Source organism: Pelodiscus sinensis, chromosome 3, assembly GCF_052426305.1.
Source record: "Pelodiscus sinensis isolate ZL-2025 chromosome 3, ASM5242630v1, whole genome shotgun sequence".
Lineage (NCBI taxonomy): Eukaryota > Metazoa > Chordata > Testudines > Trionychidae > Pelodiscus > Pelodiscus sinensis.
In genome coordinates this window covers 80,439,307-80,458,467 of record NC_143054.1, presented here as the reverse complement: position 1 = coordinate 80,458,467, position 19,161 = coordinate 80,439,307, and the positions used below count along the sequence as shown (strand labels likewise).

The 19,161-nt window shown below is 44.3% G+C and overlaps 1 protein-coding gene across 8 annotated transcripts in view; it reads left to right on the top strand.

Moving 5' to 3' along the window:
* Positions 1–19,161, top strand: part of WASF1 (WASP family member 1) — a 192,436-nt gene that overhangs the window by 152,590 nt on the left and 20,685 nt on the right. For all 8 annotated transcript variants that reach the window (XM_075923109.2, XM_075923102.2, XM_075923105.2 and 5 more), the window contains one exon: positions 8,301–8,435. Coding sequence is in view for 7 of the 8 variants with exons in the window: in XM_075923102.2 (XP_075779217.2) it covers positions 8,301–8,435 (135 nt within the window). In the remaining variant the exon portion in view is untranslated. The remainder of the gene's footprint in view (positions 1–8,300; positions 8,436–19,161) is intronic.

Genomic DNA, 19,161 nt, shown 5'->3' with positions numbered 1-19,161 from the left:
GTCCAAGGCAGGCTTCCTAATGGTGGACGCGCAACCACGACTTAGAACCCCAGGAAGCTCTGGGGAGTAATTACTTTGAATGACTCTGGGAAGTAGTTATTTCGAAATAGCAGCAATGGAGCATCCACACTACCGCTATTTTGAAATAACTATTTTGAAATAAGCATTATTCCTCAGGGAAAGCAGGAGTTATTATTTGGAAATAAACAGCCCCTTATTTTGAAATAATGGACTTGGTAGTGGGGATGCTCCGCTTGTTTTTTCTAAGTAAGGGTAGTTATTTTGAAATAATTCCCTAGTGGAGACCAGGCCTAAGTTGTCACAGGACTCCTCATTGTTTTTGGAGATACAGACTAACATAGATACCCCTCTGAGTCTTTAAAAACATTCACTTAACCTCCTTAGAATTCTAGAAAGAGGACAGATTAGTAACACTCATCTACAAAACAGCCTAAGTGCTTTACAATAAAAAAAAACAAAAACAACACAAGCGAAGTCAGATCCTGCATTATGGGTATTTTGAATGAGTGTTTAGAACCTAAGCTGTAGAAATGCAACAGAGCCCTAGAGAAACATGCAAATATAGAATCCCTCAGCCCTCTTTACTTCTCTTCTCTGGATCGGTCTCCCTCTAATCAAGCTAAATCTTAGCCCAGTGTTTCTAACATCTCCTAGCATTTGTCCAGCATCTGTCAACTGAAACTTAACGTGGCCTAAAGCAAGCTCTTCATCTCTCCCTGCTGATACTAGGTGGAAAAATATTTTGGTCTAAAATTCCAGAGGATTTACTGTTTTGTGTTTGCTCTATAATTCTAACAGTGAAAAATAGCAGAGGTGCCAGATTTTCCTTCTTCATCATATTATTCCTGGCATATTTCAAATCGTGTAGAATCGTAGAGCTGGAAGAGACCTCAGGAGGTCATCCAGTCCAGCCCCCGACCAAGGCAGGACCAATCCCAACAAAATCAACCTAGCCAGGGCTTTGTCAAGCCGAGACTTAAAAACCTCTAGGGATGGAGATTCCACCACCTCCCTAGGTAACCCATTCCAGTCCTTCACTACCCTCCTGGTGAATTAGTTTTTCCTTATATCCAATCTAGACCACCCCACCCCCCACTGTAACATGAGCCCATTGCTCCTTGTTCTGCCATCCGTCACTACTGTGAACAGCCTTTCTCCATCCTCTTTGAAACCTCCCTTCAAGAAGTTGAAGGCTACTATCAAATCCTCCCTCACTCTTCTCTTCTGCAGACTAAACAAACCTAAATCCCTCAGCCTCTCCTCATAGGTCATCTGCTCCAGCCCCCTAATCATTTTGGTTGCCCTCCGCTGGACCCTCTCCAATCTGACCACATCCTTTCTTTAGTGGGGGCCCAGAACTGGACAATACTCCATATGTGGCCTCACCAGAGCCTAATAAAGGGGAATAATCACTTCTCTAGATCTGCTGGCAGTGCTCTTCCTAATGCAACTTAATATGCATTAGCCTTCTTGGCTACAAGGACACACTGTTGACTCTGATCCAGCTTCTCATCCACTGTAAGCCCCAGTTCCTTTTCTGCAGAACTGCTACTTAGCCAGTCTGTCCCCAGCCTGTAACAATGCTTGGGATTCTTCCGTCCCTAGTTCAGGAATTCTTTTTAAAAGGCTGTTTCACAGCACATATAGACTCTGTAGTAAGAAAGCACCTTAAGTCACTTTCAAGTGATTTCATGTGAGTGTCTCACAGAGTGGCATTGACTGACACCAGAGAGAGCAACGTTCACATTTCTTTCTCTGACTGGAGGATCACCATGAATATCCCCTTTGAAGGTAGAAAAAGAGCAAATGGAAGGAGAATGAGATATTCTGGATAATGAATTTTCCCCTAAGAACAAAGCTTGTAAAATTTTAGTGTAACTTTTGTACTGTATTAGTGAAAACAAATGCTAATAGGAAGAACACAAAAGATGCCACTAGTATTACAGGACTGAAGTATTTTTATTTGCACATAAAGGAAGATTCACTAGAAAATGGCAAATGTACTACGTATATCCAGTCAACTAGGTACTTTTCGAAAGTTGTTCAAAATAAGCTTTTTACAGATGCTGAAATTATTTCTTGGGGGAAATATATGTTATCATCTGCTTTAGTAGGTTTATCTAACTATTGGTCCATCTAATCTAGTATCCTGTGGCCAAGACTAGGGATGTAAGTGACTAGTCGACTATCCAATAAGCAAAAGCTCTTTAATAGGTTGGGTGATTTGAACTGATTAATAGGGTATGTGAATTGTAAATCTATTAAAATGATGTACATAAAACAAATTGTAGCCTTAAAATATACCTATAAAAGGAAACTCTGAAGAAAGAATCTGACTAACTGGAAACATTTGGGTTTCAGAGTTTTGAATTTTACTTTTCATTCTATACAAAGTTTTATATGTGAGATATTTTTTAAACATTTTTAATTTACATGCCTCTGAATATTTCATGAGTTGAAGCAAATACTTTAATGCTGTCTCAGAGTGCATTATCTGGAATAAATGGAAACAGTTTATAATACATATGTATTTCAGTTTGTTTTAATTTGTTCTTTATTGATCACATCTTTAAATAACTTACCCTGCTACAAATGCATATGATAGAAAACAAAGTCTGCACAGTTTAAGGATAGTCAACTTTAAGTTTTAGTTGGAATTAGGCACTAAATAGAGCAAAAGAATGGTTTATTAGCTTTTCACCTCCAGAAATCCTAAATTCCAATCTGTAGTTGGTTACTAGAAAAATACAGGCAGTCCCCGGGTTACGTACAAGATAGGGACTGTAGGTTTGTTCTTAAGTTGAATCTGTATGTAAGTCGGAACTGGCGTCCAGATTCAGCCGCTGCTGAAACTGATCAGTTTCAACAGCGGCTGAATCTGGATGCCAGTTCTGACTTACATACAGATTCAACTTAAGAACCCCAGGCATCCCCAAGTCAGCTGCTGCTGACACTGATCAGCGGCTGATTCCAGGAAGCCCGGGGCAGGGGCTTCCTGTAGTCAGCCACTGGTCAGTTTCAGCAGCGGCTGACTTGGGGATGCCTGGGGCAGAGCAGCTGGGGTGCTGCTGGGTTGGTCCAGTAGCGCCGCCGCTCCTTGGCGCTACTGGACCAACCCAGCAGCACCCAAGCTGCTCTGCCCCAGGCGTCCTGATTCAGCCGCTGCTGAAACTGACCAGCAGTGGCTGAATCAGGACGCCTGGGGCAGAGCAGCTAGGGTGCTGCTGGGTTGGTCCAGTAGCGCCTGGAGCGGCGCTACGGGACCAACCGGCAGTGCCCCAGCTGCTGTACCACAGGCGTCCAGAGCAAAGCCGCGGAGCACGGGGGCAGTGGGACAGCCCAGACGCGCCATGGCTGTCCTGCTGCCCTCGAGCTCCGCGGTTTTGCTCTGCTTTGCTCCCCCTCTCCCTGGTCTGCAGACCAGGGAGACGGGGAGCAAAGCTGCGGAACACGCGGGCAGCGGACAGCCCAGACGCATCTGGGCTGTCCGCTGCCTGCGTGCTCCGCTGCTTTGCTTCCTCTCCCTGGTCTGCTGGAGACCAGGGAGACGGACCCCGTTCGTAACTGCGGATCCGACATAAGTCGGATCCGCGTAACTTGGGGACTGCCTGTACAGTAAATTTGCTAGGATTTTAATGTCTACTGAACAAAAGGGGCTACATTTCTGTAAAGGTATGTCTACACTGCAAAGTTAATTCGAAATAACAGCTATTATTTTGAATTAACTTTAAAAGCATCTATACATGCAAATCGCTATTTTGAAATTAATTCGAAATAGCGGAGCGCTTAATTTGAATTGGTAAACCTCATTCTATGAGGAGTAACTCCAAATTCGAAATAGCTAATTCGAAATAAGTGCTGTGTAGACTCTTAATTTGAATTAGCTGGCCTCAAGCCCTTTCAAGTTTCCCCTGGTGTCCACTCTGGGCCAAACCAGGAAAACTCCTCACCTCTCCTCCAGCCCCGGAGCCCTTAAAGGGGTAAACTCTGGCCATGCTGCACGTGCCAGATCCAGGCCTGCCAGCAGTCTCTGCTCCTGATCCAATGGCCCCACTGTGAGCCAGGCAGCCAGTGCCTGCCAGTCGTCCCCCACTCAGTCTCCCAGCACCCAGGAGCCAGCCAGGGATCGTAGATGCCGTGCTCCCTCCTGGACTAGTGAGGAGATCATGGACCTCATTGAGGTTTGGGGGCAGGCCCCCAATGTCCATGATCTCCGCACTAGACAGAGGAACACGGCCATCTACAGCCTCATAGCTGCCACCATGGCCCAGAAAGGCCACGGGTGCACCTGAAAATTAAAGAGCTGCGGCAGAGGTATGCCAGGGCCACTCGGGGCAGCTCCTCAGCAGGGGCAGACACCTGCCCCTATTTTGACGCCCTTGACCGCATCCTGGGAGCGGTGCAGTCCGTGCCACTCTGGGGGGGGGGGCAGCGAGCCAGGACTGGAGGACACTGACCAGGGCGCGGAGGAGGAGCCACCACGCCAGTAGGACTCCTGAGCAGTCTCAGAAGAGGAGTCAGCAGGGTCATCCGGGGAGGCCACACCATGTAAGTGCTGTCATTGTCCCCTTCCCCGGGGGGGGGGGGGGCGCGCGCGGGAAGACCAGGTACTGCACGTGTGGCCCTTGCTTATCACGCATCACACAGCAACCTGTGCATGTGTGAACATGTGCTGTGCCCCCCCCCCCCCCCCGCCAGGTGACTGCAGCTGCCTGCCACACAGGGGCCATAGCCTCATAGCCACACGCATGTGTGAAGAGACCTGACATGCTCCTGACCCCAGGGCAGGACACCGCAGTACGCCCTCCCTTCACAAGCCCCCTCTAACATCTCCCCCCACCTCACCCACACTATACACAGCACAGGGGCATGGGTGTGGTCTGGGGGAAGCTCCCACTCCCGGGGATAGTGATACATTCTTACCATGGCCTCTGTGCAAGCATAGCAGCTCTGACAGTGCAGGGCACGGTCATCCTCACCTCACAGAGGATGGCTGGTCTTCACCCACTGTGTCCCCAGGGAGAACTGACCACTTCTCTTCTTTCTCCACAGCTGCACCAGGTGCACATGCAGGGTGCACCACCACACCCGGTACATGATCCCGCACCCAAGGGCTCCACAGGACGACCGCAACACGGCAGAGGTACCAAGAGCACCAGCTGGGGGCCCTGCGAGCTCTGACCCGCATCATGGAGCAGCAGGCACAGGAAGAATGGGAGTTCCAGAGGGAGCTGCTTGCCCAGGGGCATGCCATCTTTACCCATCTGCAGACCCTGGTGTAGAGCATGCTGCCTCGTGCCGCTGCAGCACGTGCTACCCCCCCAGCTACCGTTCCTCTTCCCACTTCTTCTCCCCCTACCACCTCTCCCTCAACTTCCTCACCCTCCACCTCAATCTCCACACTCCCCACCTCACCCTCCTCCCCATTCCCCCGGGGACGCCAAGGCCCCTGCACCCGCCGTGCTGGGAGACATGTGGCCCGACGAGACCCCTACCCCTGAGCTCTGAGCTTCCCCTCCTTCTTCCTCCCTTGCTTCCCCCTTACTGCACCCAGTTTTCCCCCTCCCCTCTCCCACCCTCTCTTCTCCCGTCTCCCGCCTCCCTTCCCTTGTCTCCCCAGAGGCTCATCCCCCCGCCGTTTTGTTAAATAAATAGAGTTTCTATTTTTGAAAAAAAGTGTTATTTTTATTTGACATCAGGAGGGGTAAGTGGAAGGACTTGAGGGAGGAATGGGGCACAAGCACCCAATGGGGCAGACCAGGGAGACAGTTAGTGCTCCTCGGGGCGGAAGCTCTCCCACAGGGCACGCTGGATAATGATAGCCTCCCAATGGACCTCCCAGATGGAATCCTGCAGCAAGTGCAGCCAGGCTGATGGCAACACATCCACAAGACACACCAGAGTTCCCAGGGCCATCTCTGTCTCCCTGTGGCAGAGTGCTGTGATGTCCCGAGTGAGGGCAGACAGAGCACGCAGAGACACAAATGATTTGCTGTCCCTCATCGAAGTAGACAAGCAAGCGGGGAAACCTGAGAACTGTCTGTTCAGGGTGGGGATAGGGTCCCTTTAAGCACAGACATCAGATAGCTTCAGGCAGCAGCCCCACACATTAAGTCCTAACCTAGTGCCCTGCCAGAACTGGTTCCAGCCAGCCTTAACTCCGATTCAAGGTCCACTCAGTGTGGATGCACTATTTTGAAATAGCAAAATGGCAATTCAAACTGCATTTTGTGTGTAGATGCATTAATTCGAATTAGCTTAATTCAAATTAACTATTTCGAATTAAAATAACTTGAATTAACGCTGTAGTGTAGACATACCCTAAGACGGTGGTCTCCAACATTTTTAAGCTTAAGATCACTTTTTGAATTTAAGTGCAATCCAAGGTCTACCTAAAACACAAATACCCTTGCTCTACCTCCTTTGTAGCCCTTCTCTGAGGCCTTGCCCCTGCTCACTCCATCCTCCCTCATTTTCGCCAGACTGGGGCAGAAGGTTGGGATGCAGGCACTGGTCTTGGATTAAGGGATTTGGAGTGTGAGAGGGGCTCTGAGCTGAGCCTGGGGGAAGCGGTTGGGGTGTCAGAGGGAGGTTCTAGGTGCAGGCTCTGGGAGGCCATTTGGATGCAGGGGTGCTCGGGGCAGGAGCTTGGGGTGCAGGAGGTGGTTCATGACTGGGACAGGGTTTTGGGATGTGAGCTCCAGCGGGGCACTGCTTACCTCAGGTGGCTCCTGAGTGGTGGTGCAGTGAGACTAAGGCAGGCTTATCCCAGCCCTGACTCTGTACCACTCCCAAAAACATCCAGCAAACTCCATCCCAAGTCCTGCTGTGCCCCCCTCTCTGCTCTGTGGAGATAGGATACAGGGTGGGAGAGGGGGCACCTTGACATGAGCACCCCTCCTTTCCTTCCCCTGCCCTGCATCAAAAGCAGGAGGCTCTTGAGGGGACAGCTCCAAGACAAAGGGCAGGAGATGCACAGCAGTGGGGGGAGAGGCAGCTGAAGTGCTAGTCCTCGATAGCCTCATGGCTAAACCAGTTAGGATCACCTTTCAGAGGCTCAAAGATCTACAAGTAGATCCCGATCTACTGGTTGGTGACCACTGCTCTAAGAGATCTCTAATATTGCATCTGCCAAAACAGATTTGTAGATGAGAAACAGCAACTGGTTGGAGAGTAGTTATCAGTGGCTCACATTCGAAGTAGAAGACATATTGAGTGTGGCCTACAGGGATCTGTTTGGAATTCTGTCCTATTCAATATCTTCATAAATTATTTCAATAATAGCATAGGGTATGTCTACACTACCCCCCTAGTTCGAACTAGGGGGGTAATGCATGCATACCGAACTTGCTAATGAAGCCCGGGATTTGAATTTCCCGGGCTTCATTAGCATAAAGCCGGCGCCGCCATTTTTAAAAGCTGGCGAGTGCGAACCCCGTGCCGCGCGGCTACACGCGGCACGGACTAGATAGTTCGGATTAGGAAGCCTAATCCGAACTATCTAGTCCATGCCGCGTGTAGCCGCGCGGCACGGGGTTCGCACTCGCCAGCTTTTAAAAATGGCGGCGCCGGCTTTATGCTAATGAAGCCCGGGAAATTCAAATCCCGGGCTTCATTAGCAAGTTCGGTATGCATACATTACCCCCCTAGTTTGAACTAGGGGGGTAGTGTAGACATACCCATAGTGAGTACACGTGTTATAAATGTTGACGATGATTCTAAACTGTGGGCAGATGTACAAGCACTTTGGAGGGCAGGTTTGGAAGCAAGACCATTCCTGCATCCTCTCCCCCCCAAAATAAATCCTATTGGAACATAATACTTGAGTTTCTGTTTAAGAAAACCTGTCAGATTATATAACTGCCAAATTTACTTTAGTATTTTTAATTACACTTGAAAAGATTCATTACTCCAGTTAGAGGGCTGCATCCTCAGATAGTATACATAACCCCAGCTCCACAAATGTCTCTGTAGCTACTTCAGTTTACCCCAGTTAAGGGTCTACTAATTAGTGTCTTTGTTATACTAATTTCCGTTTTAGTAAATAAATTGTCAGGTGAATAAAATCTCTTTTACTTCTCTATATCCTTTTATCTAACAATTTTAATGAATTCAGTAATTACAAGTTTTTTGTTAAGATTGGCATCTTTAACATGTCAGCTATTAAAAATAATCTTTTAAATATAACAGTAATTCAAAAGACAAACTTTTTGAAAGCATTCATTTTGGATCACTTGTGCCATTCTTGAATTATTATTTTTTAACTTTTTCTATTTCAGGTAAATATGCTGAAGATATATTTGGTGAGCTTTTTAACGAAGCACATAGTTTCTCCTTCAGGGTTAACTCCTTACAAGAACGTGTGGACCGTTTATCTGTCAGTGTTACACAACTTGACCCAAAGGAAGAAGAATGTAAGTTTACTTCCATACATGACTCTGTGATTCTTACATTGAAGAGTATTTCCTTTGTGCTGTAAATACATTGATATGAGAAATGAAAAGAAGGATGATTTGATGGGTAAGACACAAGACTGAGAATTGTGAGACAGAGGTTCTCCTTCTAGTCCTGAAACAAAAGCCCTATGTGACTTTGAGTGTGTCTTTCAGCCAAATTTGCATACCTGTGTGCTTAACACCTATGACTTCCATTGATTTAGACTGAAGGTGCTAGAGGAGTATGACATTGTTATTTATTATACAAGTTGTATCTTCCTAAACTGGGACTCTCTGGTCTGGAAACATCTGTGGTCTGGAGGCTGAGTCCAAGCCAGGGGACAACAGGTCCAGAAGCAGCCAGCAGTAGGGTAGGATTGGAAAGCCAGTGACAGGGGACCTTCCCTGGTCTGGCAAATCCCTTCATTCAGGACCAGTCCAGTCCTGAGGGTGCCGGAGCAGCGAGGTCCAACCTGTATTTTCATTTTTATTCATGATTAAGTCAATTTCTGGGAGCAAATCTATAATCAGTTTTCACTGTCATGAGTGAGATTTATAAGCATGTGTATGAGCAAGGTGTCAGTAATTGATACATTGTAATTCTTTATTAAAAAGTATATAACTTTGGGCTCAAGGTGAAGTTTGAGCCGTACCCATGTCTATCAAATGTTTTTTTCTCGTATCTGATCCAGGATAGGCATAATGCTGTTCAGCGCTCCCTTCTCATTCCTCTCTCATTCATCCTCTCTTCTGTCTGCTGACCGTCAGTGAATAACTCTTTGTTGAGCTGTGGAACTTTGACATTAGAAAATCAAGGATTAGCCTTTGCTACTTCTTTCCCCGCCTTTTTTTCCCCCTTTGTGTCTTTTTTGTCCTCCTTTTTGAGATTTCGGATTAGTCAATTTTTCCCAGTCTCCTTGTTTTTTCCTGTCTCCTTTCACCCTTTTCTCTCCTCCTTTCATGCATAATGCATACTGCAATTTTATTAAAGTACCTTACAATAGTTAAATCTTTGTTATATTTTGCTAAAAAAATAAATATTTGATCTATATTTAGGAGTTATTTCTTTTTGCTTAAGTGAATTTAGTACTCAGGGAAGGTTCTGGATAACTATCCTAAGTTTTAAAACCCTCTAGTTTTCCAGTCTTGGGTTTCAAGACTTAGTCATGAGATTTGAAATCTATCTAACAGTCCAAAATAAATGATATGCTCTCTTCAAAAGGTTCAGTTAACTGGTGAAGGTACATAGATAGTATTTTATAGTTCTCAATTACCAAGGTTTTTTTTTTTTTACCAAATAAAAAATACCTAACAGCTAAGGCCATAACTATGTAGCAAAGAAAGATGGGTGAATATATATCTGTCATAATCACGTCTTTCAAAGAACAAGAATGACCGTTAAGTAATTTCCTTTTCTCCATAGCTTTGTCTACTGTAGCAGGCTCCACAGTTATAATTCTCTATTTATGAAAGCAACAGTGGAAGCTGTAGTGTCAACAGGGTTGTTTCACTCCTACATCATTAACCCTACTAGGAATCAAAGGTCGAGGGTTCTGTGACTGTTTCTGTCATTGATTTCCTGTACATGGTTAAAACTTATATTCCCTGTCTATACAGGCAGTCCCCGGGTTACGTACAAGATAGGGACTGTAGGTTTGTTCTTAAGTTGAATCTGTATGTAAGTTGGAACTGGTGTCCAGATTCAGCCGCTGCTGAAACTGATCAGTTTCAACAGCGGCTGAATCTGGCTGCCAGTTCTGACTTACATACAGATTCAACTTAAGAACCCCAGGCGTCCCCAAGTCAGCTGCTGCTGAAACTGATCAGCGGCTGATTCCAGGAAGCCGGGGGCAGAGCAACTCTGCCTCGGGCTTCCTGTAGTCAGCCGCTGGTCAGTTTCAGCAGCGGCTGACTTGGGGACGCCTGGGGCAGAGCAGCTGGGGTGCTGCTGGGTTGCTCCAGTAGCACCGCTCCTCGGCACTACTGGAGCAACCCAGCAGCACCCCAGCTGCTCTGCCCCAGGCGTCCTGATTCAGATAGCTGCACCCGCCCCCCCCCCCCCCCCCAGCAGACCAGGGAGACGTGGAGCAAAGCCGTGGAGGACGCCTGCAGCGGGACAGCCCAGACGTGCCGCGGCTGTCCCGCTGCGGGCGTCCTCCGCGGCTTTGCTCCACGTCTTCCTGGTCTGACCAGCAGACCAGGGAGACGGGGAGCAGCTTTTCTCACCCCGGAGGACGCGGGCGGCGGGACCGCAGCTCATCTGGGCGTCCCGCCGCTCCCGTCCTCCAGGGCGAGAAAAGCCCCGTTCGTAACTGTGGATCCGACATAAGTCGGATCCGTGTAACTCGGGAACTGCCTGTACTTAGACAGCATCCAACATTTTACCATTAGCCAAGATATGAAGTTTGGTAGTATACATGCAAATCAGAAGTAAATGTGTTCTAAAGAAGCTGAAGACTTGGGGAAAAAATAAAGAAAATCAATGTGTTAGACATGTGTCTCTGGAATACAGGTTGACTTTATGGTGCAACTGTTACGAAATAAAGCATAAATGATCCCCTTTAACAACTGTTACCAGAATGAGTATAAGAAGATCTAAAATATTATTTTCAATCGCTAGCAGTAGAAGGAGTTTAGCGGGAGCCCAGAGCATCACTTTATTAGTATGAAAACTAGTGAAATTGGATCAGCTAGAATGACAGTGACATATTATAGGGGCTCATCGATCAGATCCTCAGCTGGTTTGAATCTTTAAAGTGCTGTTAACTTCAGTGAAATATACTGATTTACACAAGATGAGTCTTTCTTTTAGAAATAATGTTGAGCCCTAAGAAAACAAGCAGTTCAAAAAGCATCCTAGGGTGATTTAGAGAACCAGCAGATAGCATTTATGAGCAAATTAAGTTTTATATAAGCATTGTGTTGGCCTGCAGTATGGGGTGAATAGCTTCTGTGCAAGATCACACAAACTTTGCATCAAAAAGACTTTGTTTCTGCCTACAAATAATAGCTTCCCTACTTACGTTTTCAGGAAATGTGGAAATTACACAGACATAAAATATCTAAAAATGCCAAATCAGACCACACTATTTTTTGTAATGTAATCTTTGAGAGGAAGATTCCAGTTTTCAATAAAAAGATGTTCTAGTTTTGGATGATTAGTTGCAGTTAAAGATACATTCATGGGGATAGAAAGTGTCAGCTACACTGAAGTGAGGATTCATGTTGCGTCCTATAGGAACACATGTCCTTATATAACTTCACTTTCCAAGACTAGAATAAGTACAAGAAATTTTGCATTCTTATTGTGATGCTTTCTTCAGTTCTGGTAGGCAGTATTATAGCTATTCTGTTTACAAATGGAAAACTTGTTTCTTTTGAGATAGCTTTACAGTGTAATCTATCAGTGATGCGGCTGAGAGAACTTGTGATCAAGATTCTCTTTGTGGGACAAACAGTTGCTAAAATCAATTGACTAGACAGTCTGTTCAGTATTTGGCTTGTTGTAAAACAATAGTCTGAAAATTTGGGTGATCTGTTTTATAAAACTAGGTAAAAATACACCAGATCTTTAAAACCTAACATGTATATTAAGCTCATACTGTGGAACCTAGTCTTGTGAAAACTATCAAGTTCTTCAGTTTGCCTAAAATATCATATCTTATTAGGAGGTGTTTATTGTTCTGTGGAATGCTAAGTGTACTCTCCTGATTGCAGGCAGGTCACTTGTAACTGACCTGGATATAGGGAAAGTGGGAGTAACCTTAGAGAGAGGATATATGGGGAAGGCAAAGTAGCCCTAAGGTAGAAACCCTAGGAGCAATGAAACCTAGGCAGAAGGTCTGAAATGAATTTTTTGTTGTTAATTTCAGTGTTAATAAAAACTAAATCCAGGAAGGGTGAATTGTTGACTCTATGACATGTATGATATTTATTTTAGAATAGTTTTTAAAGCACCTGCTCACAGAATTACTGCTGATTTACCACAAATTCATGATTTGCCTGAGGTGAGCTCTCACATACTCCAAGTCTCTTGAGAACTGAGAGTAAACCAAACACACCTCTCCGTTTTCAAGTAAAGGACTATGTTTACAATAATTAGATAATGAAATAAATCTTTTTGTGTCAAGTAACAAATAGTGAACTACTAGAATCTTATAACAAATGTGATGGGGGGCAGGTCATTTTCATGTTTACCCTTGGCAATCCACTTACTGGTTTAAAGTTTAAGTGTTTAGGGAAATTAAGTCTGTGCAGATGTAGTCAACATTCCAATTTCAGAAAAATACACAGGGCCTATTTTACTTGATGGAGTTCAGGATATTACACAGTAGGCTATTACAGAGTAGTGAGATGGGTATTCATACTTTCTTGTACAAATGGCCTTTGACAGATTCAGTTACAGGCTTACATACTAGCATTAATGGCTGTTTGTTGTCAGAGAATTAGGAGCCACAGGAACAATCCCCCACGGACATCTCATCCTTCTCTCCTGACAATGCTGTCTTTCCTGGGGACACGTCTCCTGCTGACGATGTCTGTCAGTTTCAGGAGCTGTTCAAGAGAGTTGCCAATAGCCAGCAGGTGCAACTATCTGAGGTCCAGCAAAAGCAGCACCGCTTGTTGAGAAACTTGCAGCTTCCCCAAAGATCGAAGGTTGCCCTCCCTCTTGACAAGGCCATCTTAGAAATAGCGGACGATATATGGCAGACACCAGCCTCAACCCTTGCTACAAATAAAAAAGTGGATAAGAAGTATTTTGTTCCTGCAAAAGGCATGGAGTTCCTTTTTACTCACCCACAACCGAACTCCTTGGTCGTGGATGCAGCACAGCACAGGGCTAAAGCCCCTCAGTTTAAAATGAGCAACACGGACAAAGACAGTGAACACTTGGACCTCTTTGGACGCAAGATCTACTCATCTGCCCCACTAACCTTAAGAATGGCCAACTATGCTGTGCTCTTGGCCAATCACAATGTCAATAACTATTCAAAATTGGTCCCACTGTCGGAACATCTGCTGGACAATAAGTGCGAGGTGCTTAAAGCTGTAGTGCAGGAGGGGTACATGGCATCTCGAACAGCATTACACATAGCCCTCGACTCTGCAGATCCTGCAGTGCGAACCCCTGCCACATCAGTGGTTATGCACAGAATGTCATGGTTACAGCAAGCAGCAGTACCGAAAGACCAGCTGTTGAAGGTCAAAGACCTCTCCTTGACAGGCAGAGTCTTTTCACAGAAAAGACCAATCAAGTACTCCATTCTGTCAAGGATTCCAGGACCCCACTTTAAACTCTCGGAATATATACACCACCATATTGAAGAAAACATTACACACCATATCAAAGACGAAGACCAGCATGAAGGGTTAGCGAATTATCCGCCCTCTCCACAACACCACCCTATAACATATTCACCCTCACGCAATAATACTTCGGCCTCTACCATCCTTTATACCAAAGGTCAATTTGGAGTTCCATATAAATGAACCCATAGTCCTTCCCACATTCTACCCTAAGCCACATTCCTCATCTCCACAGCGTTGGTGTTCTACATTGATAGGACATGGAGTTTTTGGAAATCTCAGACTCTCCTTGTATCCATGGCAGACTGCTTCAAAGACAACTCCTTGTCCGCTCAGTGCATATCTAAGCTGATCGTCTCTTGTATCATACAGTGCTATTCACTACAGGGCAAGCCACTCCCACATTCTTTGAGAGCTCACTTAACAAGAGCGATGGTAACGTCATCCGCTTTTCTCAAGGGAGTTCCCCTATGGGACATTTGTCGTGCAGCCACTTGGTCTTCCGGCCTCACTTTTGCTAAACATTACGTTATCTCTAACATTCAGATGAATGACGCGGCAGTGGCCTCTGCCGTTCTCTCCACAGCAGAAAGGTGATAGCTCCAAATCCCACCTCCTTTAATTAGGCTACTGTTGTGAATTCACCTACAGTGGAACACCCACGGGGACACTGCTCGAAGAAGTAGAAGAAGAAGTTACTCACCTTGTGCTGTAACTATGGTTCTTCAAGATGCGTGTCCCCGTGGGTGCTCCACGACCCACCCTCCTCCCCTCTTTGGAGTATCTTGTTTGTTATGTCTTTCAGACCATTAGAGGTTCAGGAGGAACTGGTGGGAGCTGGACTGCGCGCACAGAAATGGCGTGAAAGGTACGAAACACGCATCGCGCATGCGCAGTCCAGCGGACTATGGCTGAAAAGATCTCCGATCTGCGATACCGGGACAAGCCTGACACCTAGGGTATGTCTAGACTACATGCCTCTGCCGACAAAGGCATGTAAATTAGACATACCAACATAGTCAATGAAGTGGGGATTTAAATATCCCCTGCTTCATTAAAATAAAAATGGGCACTGCGTTGTGCTGGCTCAGCTGATCATCGGCACAACACGGCAGTCAAGATGCAGATCGGTCGTCAAGGAGAGCCTTTGCCAACCAATCCCTTATACCTTGTGAAATGAGGTTTACAGGATCGGTCGGCAAAGGCTTTCCTTGCCGACCAATCCGCGTCTTGACTACTGCGTTGTGCATCTTGACTGCTGCGTTCATTAAAATAAAAATGACTGCCACGTTGTGCCAATGATCAGTTGAGCCGGCACAACGCGGCAGTCATTTTTATTTTAATGAAGCGGGGGATATTTAAATCCCCGCTTCATTGACTATGTCATTATGTCTAATTTACATGCCTCTGCCGGCAGAGGCATGTAGTCTAGATATACTCCTACAGTGGAGCACCCAAGGGGGCACACATCTCAAAGAACCATTATTACTGCACAAGGAGAATAACAACTTCTTCTAAGTGACAGGTCTCATGGAACCTCTTCTGTTAAACCCCATGTAAGATTTAAGCAAATCTCAGTCCTTATGCTCAACTGACTGCATGTAGTTAGTGCATTTGTTTAGCAATAATAGCCACTCCAATGGAAGGAGGCATTCTGTGGACACCATCTCTGGCCAGCCATATAGTAGAGCATAAGTTTTGTCTTCTGAAAGTATGCTGAAGTGACAGCAATGTCCTGTGCACCATGGAGCTCAGAGAGGCTTTATATATCATCCTATTTTTTTCTTCCTTTAGAAATGTTTACCATACAAAACTTAGATGATTTACAGAAGCCATCTAAAAACTTGACTTCCTTCTGTTAGGCTTAACTTGTATGTCAAGGTGGTATACCAGGATAGACATCAGACGATTCTCTTTTGATATGTTATTGGAATATTCTCTTTCAGCAGGCAATAGCAGAGATATCTTTTATAATGTACTCTTTTTTTGTCCATACTCCCCCCCCCCCCCAAAAAAGGAGAAAACATTCACTTTTAGGGGCTCACAGCATAAATGAACCAAGTACATTTGAGCAAAATATAAATACGTCTATAGATATAGACTTGACATGAACTTTGATTTCAGGCTGACAGAAGAAACTGAAGTTCTGAAAGAACTTTGCATTTCCTTCATAATTTTGCATGATTAAAATCTTCCAATGCAAAAGAAGAAAAATCAAATCAGGAGAATGATTGGATTGTGCTTGCTATGTGCTACCCTGAAGCATAGAAATACATGCTTTCACCGAAGCTCCAAAAAACGTATCTCAGGGTGAAACAAAGAACATATCCCTGGTCTATACAAGGACCTTAGTCTGAAATAACCTACCGCCCTCCTCCAAGTCTGAATTAGTAAGTCAATGTGTCCACACTACCAAGCCCATTATTCCAGAATAATGGGCTGTGGAATTTGAATTCTGTACTCCTGCTTTTCATGAGGAATAATGCTAATTCCAAACTTGTACATTCAAAATAATATTAGTGTGGATGCTCTGGTGCCACTAATTTGAACTAATTGGCCTCCAGGAGGCCTCCCACAGCTCCCTAGAGTTCTTCCTGGGATTCTCAGTCCGAGGTAGTACATCCACATTAATGGAGCCTGCCTCAGTCTAATTTTAATGCTTCTCCAGAGTGAAGGCACGCAAGTTCAAATTTGTTAAATCAGGAGTTCTTAACTAATGATTTTATTAATTTAAATATTTAATTTGATAACTTTAGTTTATGAAATTTTCCACTTCTTTCTCTGCTGCTATGAAATTTTTAGTTTACCACAGCATTTTAGCAGAAGCTTGCTGCCAAAGTCAAAAGACCTTTATGTACTATGTTTAGCTTCCAATTTGTTAAAATTAAAAAGGCTCTTAGCTTATCAATTTTCCTTTTTCAAGCATACCACAATTTTTTTAGGGAGTGATACACAACTGTTATTAATTAATGAATTGATACAGTTGACATAAGAAATGCACTGTAGATCATTGTCTCAAGAGAAAGGCATGAAAGCTAGGTTGATTATTCATAACAAAAGCACTGAAAAATTTCCACCTACTCAGATCTTAAATTATTTATCTGTACTAGCACTTCAAGATTAACGATACTAGGATATTCACAGAGTTGCGAATAGAAATGACAAATTTTCTTTATAAGAGCAACAGTATAAATGGATTACATATTCTTTACTTCATAGTTTGGATATAACTACTTTCACAAATGGCCACTAACAGCTAACTCACTGGTCTTTCAATTATTGAAGGATGTGTTTGTAATACACACCTTCAACCCCTCTCAGAAATCAATGTATGTTAAATAAGGAAATTAAATAAAACATGGCTGCAGAGAAACAACATCTGCCGTGCAATGGATTTAAACTCTTTTTACTACAAGAAGGAATTTTATACTTTATCATGGTACATTTATGTTCTAAAAATACATTATCAAAAGAAAAGATTTCAAAGAATTCATTGGGTATTTCTGCAGTTAAATTATGATAATACTTACAGCACTGATTTCTCATGAAATCAGTCCCAGAGTCCTTTATCTTACTTGTCTCTCCAGTGGGGTTAGTGAGACCATTGGGTCACTACAGATGCCTCGGAGAAATTACTAGTATCATATAAACCACAAGGCTGTGCAGAATGTCCCACACTTCAGTTCCCTGCACTTTTCCATTACTGGAAGATGTACAAAAGGAAGAGGCTACTCAGGCAGAGAAGATCTCACTTTCATCTGGAAAGTCTATGCAAGGTGGTAATTACCCTCTTATAAGGATAATTTAAAGACATTCCAGGAACTCCTGAAAAGGCTAGTGGATTCCCTTCAGAAAACACTAGCCGAGGCGGAAGAGCTCAAACACTCCTTGGTGGACATCCGACATCCCTAAGTAAACATTATCCTATCTATCAAAGGGGTATTATCTCCCACATATGCCCTGTGGCAAACACCTGTTACAATTGTATGATCTGTAAGTGGACAGATAAAAAAAATACTGTACACCACACAAAGGAATGGAGTATTTTTTCCTCCCACCTTACCCCCAGTTCTTTTATGGTGGTGGCTACCAATGAAAGGAACAGTTAAACATGATCTAAGGCCTCACTGTCAGACAAGGAAACTAAATGACTGGATTTGACAGGCAGGGAGAGCTATTCATCAACCAGTCTCCAATTTCATATTGCCAATTTCTAGGCCTTGATAGCAAAATATTATTTCAATGCATAGTGCATGATTATACATTTTATTGAGTATTTGCTACAAGACCAGAAAGATCAGTTCCAATCTATCATCACTGAAGGACAATTTATAGCAAAAACCTCTCTGCAGGCCACCTTAAATGATCTCATACTGCTTCCAGGTTTATGGTCATAGTGACTGTCAGGAGAAAAGCACCCTTGATCCAATCGTGAGGACTTCAAAGAGAAATTTGAAAAACAGTGGTAGACTGTTTGTTTGAATGACTCATGCTTTTTCACAAGCATAACGATTCCTTTTTCCACATACTCAAGAACTGCAGGGCAATGTTGCAATCACTGGGAATTTCTGTGCCTGAAAAATGATTTCAAACTTTTCAGAAATGAAGAACTTTCTACTACCAGCAGCACACTTTCCCTAAGCTTCAGGAGCCTTCAGGAGAAAGATTAGAGCTCAGAAACAGGTGACTCCCATTCCTACATTCACCCCTCTCTAAGAGATACTTTTGATGCCTTCATTAGCAGTGTCAAGTATTCCACTTCATCGGATCACCAGTTGTGTGACCACCCCTCCTTTGGAAAGTCACTCTCTTACTACCTTTCTTCCTGGGAGTACCTTACATCAGACAAGCGGACAGTGAATGTCACGAAAGAGCCTTCTATTCACTTCTGTTTTATTCCTCCATCTGGCCCCTCTTCTGGGATCCATCTCAAGAGAATCTCTTAAAACAAGAGGTCTGCTGTATCTCTATGGGAGCTATTGAACTAGTCCCATTTATTGTCTCTGGGGCCACAAAATGGGAGCAGGTGAATTGGGCATGACAGTTTAGTGAGTTTCAAAACAAAGAACATAACGTAGGTGCAGGTTGACCTCCATATACAATTTACTAAAATGCATAAATGCAATCAGTGCTTACTTTGAAATCAAAAAGGTGCAAGGGTCAAGTAGTTAGGTGCTAGAGCTCAAGCATTTTCTTGTCAGAATATTTGTGATAACCGAACTAAAACCTGTGCTGCCTGAAATACCTGGGTGAGAACGGCATTCCCTAAAGTGCAAGTTAGTGTTTCACCTACTTCTATACCTACATCCTAAATTTAAGGTGCTTTCCTAATTCTGTCTCAATCAATATATTAAATTCCCAATTCCTCTCTAAAAGCCTCTTAAATTTATATAGCTTA